The 11,257-nt window shown below is 32.9% G+C and overlaps 3 protein-coding genes across 3 annotated transcripts; 1 reads left to right on the forward strand and 2 right to left on the reverse strand.

Annotated features, from left to right (window-relative positions):
• Window positions 1-221: 221 nt before the first annotated feature.
• On the reverse strand, window positions 222-1,599 carry LOC123675544. The gene is made up of 2 exons (XM_045610911.1): window positions 363-1,599; window positions 222-304 (listed from the first exon to the last, which is right to left on the reverse strand). Exon 1 carries the CDS (start codon window positions 1,393-1,395, stop codon window positions 748-750), a length of 648 nt encoding a protein of 215 aa, XP_045466867.1. The 5' UTR covers window positions 1,396-1,599; the 3' UTR covers window positions 222-304; window positions 363-747.
• A 1,844-nt stretch (window positions 1,600-3,443) lies between these two features.
• LOC123675545 (ell-associated factor Eaf) lies at window positions 3,444-5,697 on the forward strand. The gene is made up of 6 exons (XM_045610912.1): window positions 3,444-3,763; window positions 3,829-3,921; window positions 4,191-4,361; window positions 4,477-4,720; window positions 4,917-5,331; window positions 5,465-5,697. Exons 1-5 carry the CDS (start codon window positions 3,661-3,663, stop codon window positions 5,323-5,325), a joined length of 1,020 nt encoding a protein of 339 aa, XP_045466868.1. The 5' UTR covers window positions 3,444-3,660; the 3' UTR covers window positions 5,326-5,331; window positions 5,465-5,697.
• A 534-nt stretch (window positions 5,698-6,231) lies between these two features.
• LOC123675546 (chondroitin sulfate synthase 2) lies at window positions 6,232-11,214 on the reverse strand. Its single transcript, XM_045610913.1, has 8 exons — window positions 10,404-11,214; window positions 10,196-10,347; window positions 9,917-10,069; window positions 9,635-9,841; window positions 9,394-9,557; window positions 8,879-9,335; window positions 8,625-8,793; window positions 6,232-7,941 (listed from the first exon to the last, which is right to left on the reverse strand). Exons 1-8 carry the CDS (start codon window positions 11,041-11,043, stop codon window positions 7,667-7,669), a joined length of 2,217 nt encoding a protein of 738 aa, XP_045466869.1. The 5' UTR covers window positions 11,044-11,214; the 3' UTR covers window positions 6,232-7,666.
• Between the last annotated feature and the right edge of the window lie 43 nt (window positions 11,215-11,257).

Genomic DNA, 11,257 nt, shown 5'->3' on the forward strand with positions numbered 1-11,257 from the left:
AAAAATACCATCCATGCCTGCTGATTTGAAGGGCTGAAAGCTCTTTATCGCCCATTCAATTCTTTCTGGTGTGAATAGTTACCGGCTTTCTGAGAATCCCGCCTGGTGAGGTTGTATACTTCCCCAGCGGGGGCCCCATCTTCACTGGTCGTCTGCCTGAAGCCAGGAAAATGAGTCTCTAATAGAGCTCTTAGGCTTTCTTGAGGATCATTCGTAAATTATCCTGAGGCGATAACCAGCTGCCTCTTGATGCTCTCAGTTCGCACCTCAACCAATGCCGCAGCAAGATCCCTTGTCAGGAACTCTGTAAATGGAAGACAGGTTAGTCCCCTTCTGAGTATAATTAAGGCTCTTGGACTTACTGAGTTATCACAGTATATCGTCTGATATACTTTGTTTGGTAGGCCTCTTACTTGGCCTCCATTGATCCAGGGCTCTTGTATCAGCCCTATATCAATATGCCTTCTAAACGTTCTCCAGCATAAGGCACTAGAGGCTGCCTTCGAGTGCTGGAGGTTCATCTGAAGGCATGTCAGACATCTGCCCCTTATGAGGTTGGATGTCCGCTAGGCTCTTCGGAGGGAACCGCAGGTTTTACCCCGTCGGACCCCCCCCCTCCTCACGCCTTCGAAGAACAGCTCTCCTCCCAGAGCTGGTGGTTGGTTTTGAGGCCTCTTCATTGCCTGGAGGCTTCACCACCTTCTCCGTTACCTCCCCTTTAGGCCTTTTCAGCGCCGGACTAGAGGTTCAGGCCTGAGGTGCTTCTCTACTCTCGATCGTTGCCTTTGGTCCCTTAAGGCGAAGATTTGTTTGGCCGAATAGATAGTTTATTCGCCAATTCTGTGCTTTAAGTCTCTCGACCGATGCTCTAACAGCCGAGATGAAAAACTCGAGCATGGGTCCTGATGGTCCCCTTCGAATGACTCTCCAGCTAGAGGTTTTGAACCCTGCGTTCTGGTTCTCAACCACCTTGTAAACTTCCTCGGTGGAGAGATCCTGACTGTCTAGGAGATAGCCGACCAGGATCTCCGGGTGAGGCAGTTCTGCCTCTTCAGCGATACTCAGATCAGCTCCCTTCCAGGGTTTTAGTTTTGGCTGTATGCTTCTGAGCCACTCAACAGTGGCTTTATCAGAGCATGTCAGACCAAGCCAGACTGGCCTCATGTGCAATTGCTGGAACGTAGGCTTTATAGCGTCCTCTTTTCCCAGCGCAATGATTTGCTCCATGATCGAATTTTTGGTGGCCTTCAATTGGTCCATTTCCAAAATCACCTCTGGATACTTCCTATCCATTATACCCACCTTCAGACCAGCAGTAACCTGGCTATAGGTGGGACCACCTTGTCCAGGAGCCTTGGGAGCTCCCGAGGGCTGAGCCCTGGCAGAGCTCCGCATGCTCCTGGAATGCCAATTAAATCAGAGTTCGCCTGGTATCTGGAGTTTGCATATTCAGAACTAGATCCTTCCACTAGCCATGCAGGCTTCGGCATACGCTGTTCCACCTTGTCTTGGGGAAAGTCTTTATTGTGTCTTTCATACACTTGGTTCATGCAGTTAAGCCAAATCCCCCGGCATGTGTCCTCTGCTCGCGAGACATGACCACAGACCAGTGCTGCCAACCCACTGAGCTCAAATAAAGGTAGATAGAGGTTCGAAATTTAGGTAGATGTTGCCAAATTTAGGTAGATTATTTTCTTCTTTTTTTTTAGGAGTTTTGAAAGAACTGAGTCCATAGAATTATACTTTATTAATGATAAATATTGATGAATTAATAAAAAAATATAAGAATTCACATAATAAGAAAAATTTGAAAAACAAAGAAATATATTTATGTAATAATTTAAAATTAAAATTCAAATATATATAAAATAATGATAATTTTTCCCAATCACTCTTATAGGTCTGGTAATACTTTCTTTTCTTCGGTAATGGACCACGACTTGTTCCTTCGCCTCCACTATCACTGGCACTCATATTTTCGATAAATTCAGCAAAAAACTTACCTATACAAAACGACACCTTTTCTGTTTCGTCAAAATCGCAATATCCCGATTCAGAAATTCTACTAAAGCAGCCTGCTTTAAAGAAAGTTGTTCTCTTTACTACTTGAACACGAAAGAATAAATAGTCTTTCAAATATTTCATTTCAACAGATGTGGATAATTTGCAAGAAAACGCTTGTTGTCCAAAACTTTTATTATTTTAACACCCAAAAGGGTCTTTTATTGCTTCCCGACAGCAGCCTTCGATGCATTCAGAGGGTCTCATCTCATTCCTTTCGACGATCTTATTTTATTCTGGTTTTTTTTTTAAGCATAATGATCGATTCAATTAATCTGCGAGCAATACGAACCTATCTATTTTTCCTACGTACATGCAACCATATTTACTATCGCTATTTTTCTATCAAGCAAGTGCGTATTGAGGCGCAGCCATCGTTATTTATCAGTTTATTACCAATTTCGGTCCTTTCTTTGCATCTGTATGTTTCTGAAACTCCGCCACTGATCTCCGGAGATCTTCGTATCCAATGGCGTGCGTAAAAATTAAGATGTGAAATCGTTAATAAGGAATAAATTTTTTTCATAGTCACGTTACCGGTAAAACGGTTTTTCGTTGATCTAAAACCGTAAAGTTCGCGCGGAGCTGAATTAAGGTAGATCGAGCTCAAAAAAGGTAGATAGGTAGATTAGTTCGAATTTAGGTAGATCTACCTAAATTTAGGTAGGGTTGGCAGCACTGCCACAGACATCAGATTCCACATGTCGGTATATCAGGCATGAAGGTGCTGATCCCTGGCATGCCTGGCATCGTTTACGATAATTTGTCAAATTATCATTGAAAATAACAGCTCTTCGAAAAATAAATTTGAAATTGAAATTGTTTTTAAAACTGGGAATGGTGCCGCGTTTCTAATTTTTCGCGGTTGATCTTTAGTTCATACCTTGTTCTCAGAGGGCACTTCTTTTAAGTGAAATATTCTGTCATTGAATTCGTCTCTTCATTTTTAAATCATCACTAAAAAAATGTTTTCTTTGTTATAAGTTATTTGAAGGATATACTTATAACTTTGAATAATAAAATAAACATTAGTATTAGAGTGCCAACCGCATGCTGGCTAATGTTCCAAAATTCTGGCTAATGCTCCAAAATTTTTCTTCATGGAATGAAAAAAGATCATATATTAGTGTTCTGTGATATCACGCACAGAATACTAATAACTGTTTGCTTGAAATATTTTGATATTGTTGAGTTTTGAATATTGTTTCGAAGAATGATAGATATTGTTCAATATAGTGATTCGATTCAATCGTTTAAATTGAATACAAGGTAAATGAAGGTGAAAGTACATTAGCACTAATTTGACTTTTATAGCTTTAGTAGTTCGAATGTAAACCCAGTTGCTTTCCCCTTGCTCTTTGTATCCGTCAAAGTGTCAAATTCATCGAGAAGTAGGTCAATAATTTACTACTTTTCAATACGTGTTTTCAAGTTCTCATATGTTACGAAGTCATTTGAATATTTTCCCATAATTGCTAATCTGAAATGACTATGAAATGAATTAGGAGTTTGTGATCGATATGTAGGAACAGGACTTATTAAATTAAAAATATTTCGCAGATTCACTGATAACCAAAAACTTAAGGATAAGATTGAAATATGGCAGAAAAATTAGGTATCAAAATTGGAAATGAAGTAAGAGAATTAAAGATTGGTCAAAGTTTTACAAATCCAAAGTCGACGGCATTTCATACAATAAAATGTAAGTTATATGGCAACTAGAGGACCTTGCATATTGATATTAATTATTGGTAAATTATTTTCTAGATGACTTTAAGCCTGCATCAGTTGACAAAAATAAAATTGCTACAGTAGATGTAGGAAACAATCATCAAGTCGCAGTTACTGTTCCCCACCTAGGTGAGTTGGAAAATAAATGTTTAATTGCAATCGAATATTGGTTCTGCTCAATATGAGGTTTGAGTATGTATTAAATTTTGTATAGGCTTAATTCACTGTTTAATATGGATATTGCGATAAATTTTGTTTAAAATATTCCTGAGTACATCTAACTTTCATTTTTACAATTTTGATACCATGTGCTCTTTGGTTATTTAAAGAATAATCTCCATGATTCACAAGGATATTAAAAATAGCTCAATGGAATATTTATCAACTTACTATTCTAGATGGATCAGGAGTTCCTCAGACAGTATTCAAAGGATCACAAAGGCCATATACAAAAGAATGTGTCTTAATAATAGATAAAAGAACCGGCGAAGTAACTTTAGAACGATTATCTTGTAACATACAAGTTAAAAAAACACGTAATGAATCCTCTAAAGTACCTCATCCATCAGGTTAGTTCTAATATAATATGTTTATTGAATTGGTTCTCACTTAATCTTGTTATTATTATTAACTGTCTGCTATACATAATTAGATGATTTATATTTTCCTTCTATCATTCCACAGAGAGGTTAGGTGTTAATTCCAATGAACGTAACAGTTCCTCGAGTCTTGCTGCAAGATCACAAACACCGCCAGTTGGGCAGCGTGTTTCAAGCAAAACTAAAGTGACCAGTGGAAGTAGAAGACCTGATAGACCAATCACAAATTTAATTCCTAAACACTCGCCACTTCAGTCCAGTCCTCGTTATCCATCTCCAAATCAGCAAAACAAAAGTCCCAAAGATGAATTACGCAACTTTAATAATGAGTAAGTAATAAATTTAGGTTTTATGTATTAATTGTGATTAATATAATTGAATATTTTCATATTTGATTTTGTTCACCGAAATAGATAATTTCACTACAAAATTATTGAAATATCTGGTGATGGACAGTCCAAAATATTTAACAATTTCATCTTCTGATTCAAGAAAACTCAAAATAAACAAACTTTTTTTTCACAGCAATCACACTAGTGCATCTGCAAGTTTGCCAATGATAGGTCTTGATGAATTCCCTGAACCTCGTTTACCTGTCAGTAACTCTCACCACAATTCCACTCATATGAATACAACATCTTCCCAACAAAACAATTCTAGCATACCAATAGAAAAACCTTCAACTTTCCACATAACACCAGATGAAATCGGAGAGATCAGTGACAGTTCATCATCAAGCAGTGATGGAGACAGTGATTCAGAAGATGAGGCTAATTCTACTGTCCTTGAAAGAAATCTCACAAGCAACGATAGAAATAATGGTCATTGCAATGGAATCCAGAACTCCACCGCGCCAAAATTCAATTCAGTGCCAACAAGCCGCTTGCTCAAGGAAGATCTGTGCCTTTCTGAGTCCGGATCTGATTCCGATTGAAAACCTGTAAGAAATATTCTGAATTTCTTTCAAGGGAATTTTGTATAGATCCACCTTATTTTGGTTAGGATAGTCTGTATTTGGAAAAATAGAATAAATATGTTTTTATTATAGTCTAATTACAGATTTTCTGTTTCAGGGATATGTACTTTTGTATACTATGAAAAATAGTATTGTTTTTTATGGTCATCAATTGAGATTATTTGTTAAGGAACAACTTGTGTTATATTGAAAAATTTATTCCTCATTTCTTTGTGCCTTATCTTCTTCAGATATGGACAATTGATCTGGCCCATATTTATTTAATGCTGCTAAATATATTTACTGATATTTTGTTATTGTATCTATAAATTAGAATATTTTCAATCAAAATATTGTTTTCTTCATTACCTGAAAGCCATATTATGTAACGTTTTAAAAAGCAATTTCAGACATAGCCAGGAACTTCAAATCAACGAATGTTTCATGAAACATTTTCAGTTGATCACCAAGAAAATATTAAGACAATATTGAAGATGTTGTGATGAAATTTTTCAAGAGAAATAAATCAGTTTTGACAATTAGGTATGGTCCACATTTTCCTCACAGGGGTTAAGGAAAATTGAAATAAAAAACCTCTGAATGTCAGTGGCAACGATAAAGGGGGACCGATCTCCCCTAACTTTACTGGTCCCCCTAAAATATCGCATTATACATTGTGTATAAGTGTTTCATGAAAATTTTTTTTATATGTTAAAAAAAAATATTTTTTATTACAAACACTAGCTACTTTTGGAAAATATTCATGGATACATTTAATATTTCCCATTATCCTTTGAATTTTTTATTCCCTCCCAAAAATCTTGTCTCCCCCCCCCCTATTCTTGAATGGTACTTAGGTGATACAAATAACTAAAGGGTCAACAATAATATGGAAACATTTATTGGACATTTATACTTTAAAGCACATAACAATATTGAAAATGTCATTGATAAGGCACAATAATGGCAAAATGCAACATTTATCACTCTGATTCTACTTCCCTAAAAATTGAAAAGCTAGAATAACAATTTTACAACAGAAAAATAATTGAAGATTCAATAATGGAGTCATTCATCATTTTGATGTAAAATTTCAGGAAAAAAACATTTCAAAAATATCACACTGAATAGATATTAAAATTGAATATTTCGACAATTTGAGAGCAGTCAGTTGAATACTGAAAATAAAATAAAATTTTCCAGGGTATAAGAGAAATCTGACAATAAAATATGGTATTAGTTACTCCAAGAGTTTAACCAAATCATCTTCCAAGTCTAGGAACTAAAACATTGATAACTAGTTAAAATTCATAATATTTTTAAAACATAACTATTAAAATATTGTCTTGAGCAATACTGTTAATCTCAGAAATTAAAACATTTCATTTTCTCTTGAGCTGTCATGTAGTTTTTCTCACTTTTGCCACACAACCTTAAGCTTTCGACTAGAAACTAAAATAGAATTTATTCAATGTAAAATAAGATACATCTGCAAAAATAATCCTTTCTTAGTCAATGGAAACAAATAAGAACAAGTTATTGAAAGAAAGCAAAGTATTGATTTTCACAATACTTTCTGCATTGTGAAAATAAATACTTTGCTTTCTTTTAATAATTTGTGCTTATTTGTTTCTTTACAATTTGAATTTAGGATTATACACTTCATCTTGAATTGTTTGCATCTGAATGAATATTTTTTTTGTTCCTTACTAATATTGTAATTCGATACATTATTCAGAAATGAGTGAAATAATAATATTGAAAAACAGAATATTTTCATGAAACACATCAACAAAGAGGAAAAGTAGAGAATTTTCATTTAATTTATTCCCTGTTATAAGAAATGATTGCACAATGAAATTAATTGATGTAATTTTTTTAACTTTGCTTTTTTTTCATTTTTGCTGATGAATCATTCAATAGTATTATGAAAAATTTTAAAACAAAAAATGACAAATAAGATGGTTTGAAATTCGAGTTATCACCATGATTTCAAATATGGATTTCATCAAAAATTCAAACAACGTATAAAAAAATGTCATGTTTTTTACTTCAAAATATAAATTTAAATTAATCTTCATTTATGACTAAAATTTCAATTTATCTAAGGAAGTGAAAAAAATTGTATAACACACAACAAATATAATTAATAATGTTGACAACAGCTTTAGAATAAAATTGTTGATTAAAAAAATTATTAATAACAAATTTTGTCAATTGTAATAGTTTCTTTTGATATTTCCTGATATTTTGAAAAAATGAAGAAATAGTCTTTCAATACTATTTTGAGTATTAACATAAGAATCATTACAGATGTGCCTCACTGGAGCAAAGAAATCTTAGTTTTCATCCTCAACAACAACTTGGCTAGTTGACTTTTACTTCCTATGAACTTATTGCATTTTTCTTGGTCTAACTCTTCATGATATCGAATTAATAGGTTCATATCGGTTGCTCTCATATGTCTGAGGCTCTTCATAGTTTCCACAAACATTTCAAGTAAATTTCCTCGGCTTTTGAATGGATCTTTCAGAACTGTTGCTATTTCTGTATCAGTTCTAATTATTGGCATTTTCTGTTGATATTTTTTTCTAGCTAAAAAGAAATTGAAAATAAAAGAACTGAAAAAGGCAAATGAGGATCAGACAAGTGATGTCAGGAGCTTTTGAGCGCTCTTTTATTAATATGTCAATTATTACCTTGGAAACACAGCACTGTATGAAGGTATTTGTGATCTTCAAGCGCTTAATTGGTACATGACTGAGAGAGCACTCTAAAGCTCTTGATATCAAATCAGTGATTTCCCCACTTTTGTTTTGGATAACCTGCTTGAATTTTTTTTTTTAGTTTTGATGACGCTATTAACACGAAATTTTGCATGATGCTTGAAATGATTATTCCATGTAAAATCTCAAACCCATCTGATCTGATATCACAGAAATATTGAAACTCACTATTAATTAATAGTTTCATTTCATATCTACACTCAAATTCTCTTTTCCGTCGGTTTTGATATCACGTATTTGTTGGATACATTTTTTTTTTCATATTTTTCTAGAATTTTCTCTGTTTCTAGTTACAAGATTATCATGTTTACAGCCAACTGGACATAATCAAATTATAGAAGGGTTCATCAGGAGTGAGTCGATCATCGTTTCAGATCATTTCCAGAAAATTTGAAAATTACAGACATTGTGAAGAAATGATAGAGCGATGAGAACAAGCTCAAAAAGTTGAATATGAAGTAACTACAAAGAATAAACAAGAGGTATGTTTACCTTCCACATAGTCTCTTCCATAAAACGATATAAATTTATACTCTTCTCTATCAAAGTGTCCTGCATTTTTGTTCACCTCTAATTTTAAATAATCACTAGTCTTTGGATTATATTGTCTGAATGGAATCGGACTGAATACTTGGAATTTTTCAATAGTATTCATTCGTACCTATAAAAATTTATTTGTTTTTACTAAATGTAATATATTTATTCATCGATAAATATAAAAAAGATGAAAGAAAATCTTTACTCACCCTGTTCAAAAAGTCTTTATTAATATTACAGAAAGAATCCAATATTAGTATTAGATTGTTAGCTCCAACTTTTTTCAAGGCAAGATCCACAGCAACAAAATTCAGAGATTTTGCCTCAATATTTGTAGTATAAACTAAGTTTGGTAATCTAATTGACACCCATGCCACATTAACTTCATCTTTGAACATCGCCGATGTTTTTTTCACAAAATTTTTTATTTCAACAAAAACATCATTCTTCCCTTGACTCATTGAGTTGTTTTGGTAGAAAAGTACTAACATGAGAAAATTTTCATCTTTCTTATCATTCATTAAACTGAGGAAATCATTTAAAAATGCTTTTGCTTCTCTGACTTCATGTTCTTGAATAATCAGGAAAATAGTAACTCGCTTATTTTCAGTTACATAAGGAACTTGCACATATTCAACTTTACTTAGAGGCTTGCAAACATGATATCTGTAAAAACAAATAAAAAATCACTGCATTTTTCAATTCAATTTTCTTTTTATATAACCTCTTTTTTAACGGCCTGAATGAGTGTTCATCAATAAATTCTAGATCTAGTATATAATCCATTCCTCTATTGGCATCAAAGGTTTTATAACCATTCATTAATCTTTTGAATGTAAGGTTCTTATTATCGTTTGTTGCTTTATTTATAACATTATTCAGAACATCCTGAAAAAGAGCTCATATGTAATAACAACATGAACATTCAGTGTAGTAACTCCTTTTCTGTCAAAATCCCAACTTACATTAATATCTATTAATTCATCTTTTTCATGTTTTCGAATTGTTATAAAGTCATCAGGAAAGAACACATGAGTTGAGTTGAAGTATAATTGGCGTGGAAGGTCAAATCTTGTTGCGGGTTTAGACCTTGGTTTGTGTCCTGGGGGCCATGATTCTATTAAACCTTCTGATAATTCCTTTTCCACCTCTTCTAGTCCAGTTAATCTTTGCTACAATTTTAATTCAGGAATTAAAACTGTATTATATTAATTATTTATTATTATAACGAAATAAAATTGACAAACCTTTAAAAAATAAACATTCAATGTATAGAAGTCTTTTTCTTGTAGGACGGGATAAACGGTAGCTGCACTGTTAAAATCTTTCCTCTGAGACAAATTGTAAAGAGATTTATCCAGATTAAAATGCTTTATTCTAAATGCTGTTAATTTCTGACTCTGGAATATGAGATGATATTTGGAATTATTTTCAACAAGTGAAATTGTGTAACAAGAAATTTTCAGGGAAAATATTTTCCAAGATAAGTAGCACTTGTTCTGAAAATAAGTATTTGAAATGTTTACCTGAACAGCTTCTTGGCAATTGAGTCCAATACTATTGTAAATGCATCTTCCAATATTTTCACTGTGACTATCTGATACAGCATTGAGGACACACCAGTCTAACTTTTCTCTTACTGATTTTAGAACCGAATTACTAATGATTATTCCAGCCTCTAAAAAATAAAACTTGGTATGTTGAAAAAACATAGTAAAATAAAAAGGAACCTACCTAGACTACAAAAACTACTATCTTCTTCTTTTGTTCCCATATATACATTCATGCTAACGCTTATAGCATTTACTATATCTTTAATACGATGTATATTCAAATAAGTATAATCATTAGCCAATAAATAATAATCAAATTCCTGTCCAAAGTTATCTCCTATATATTTAAATATTTGAAAAGGCCTATATTTGGATCTTGTATCTGTGAAACCCACTAATCCGGTAAGGTTAAATTTTGATTTCAATTTATATTGGGCAGTGATGAAAAATTTAATTTTGTCTACTAAGTGGGCAACAGTTCTATTTATATGAATAGCTTGAGTATTCACTTTTTCTTCTGTTGTAAATATTCCAACAAATATTTTCTCACGTATTCCTAACTCAGTGGAGTAATATCTTGGTCTTATTAGTTTCTTTTTTTTCTTGCCATCTGTAGAGTTTGTCTTTGTAACATTCAAAACAAATGGTTTGGAAATGATTTTCTCTGTTTGTGGAACTGCTTTACTCTCAACTATATTCTGTATTTCACTTTCGCAAACGTATTTTATATTGAAATAAGATAATTGCATGTAAACACCAATCAAAAACCCCAATATAAGGTATATATTATTCGAAATCAATCTTCTCAAATTCTTGAACATTTTCTAGCATTCTATTTCGGGAATCTGATAAGACTTGGTAATTTTGTTCGAAAGTCTTACGTAATTTGAGAATGAAATTGAACTCAATTTGATCAGGAAATTAAACAAATTAAATTAACATAAAATTCAAATGAAAATAAACATGTAAAATCTTAACCTCTAAATGCACAAATTAACCTCACTTTTATGTCAGATCCATTTGAACTACTTTTCA

This window comes from Harmonia axyridis, chromosome 3 (genome assembly GCF_914767665.1).
Source record: "Harmonia axyridis chromosome 3, icHarAxyr1.1, whole genome shotgun sequence".
In the NCBI taxonomy this organism is placed as follows: Eukaryota; Metazoa; Arthropoda; class Insecta; order Coleoptera; family Coccinellidae; genus Harmonia; species Harmonia axyridis.

Coding starts and splice junctions, on each gene's coding strand:
- LOC123675544 (XM_045610911.1), bottom strand. CDS start 1,395: ATGCGGAGCTCTGCCAGGGCTCAGCCCTCGGGAGCTCCCAAGGCTCCT.
- LOC123675545 (XM_045610912.1), top strand. CDS start 3,661: ATGGCAGAAAAATTAGGTATCAAAATTGGAAATGAAGTAAGAGAATTA. Junction 4,362..4,476: donor TAAAGTACCTCATCCATCAG/GTTAGTTCTAAT, acceptor ATCATTCCACAG/AGAGGTTAGGTGTTAATTCC. Junction 4,721..4,916: donor TTACGCAACTTTAATAATGA/GTAAGTAATAAA, acceptor TTTTTTTCACAG/CAATCACACTAGTGCATCTG.
- LOC123675546 (XM_045610913.1), bottom strand. CDS start 11,043: ATGTTCAAGAATTTGAGAAGATTGATTTCGAATAATATATACCTTATA. Junction 10,070..10,195: donor ATTGCCAAGAAGCTGTTCAG/GTAAACATTTCA, acceptor CTCATATTCCAG/AGTCAGAAATTAACAGCATT. Junction 9,842..9,916: donor TGAATGTTTATTTTTTAAAG/GTTTGTCAATTT, acceptor TTAAAATTGTAG/CAAAGATTAACTGGACTAGA.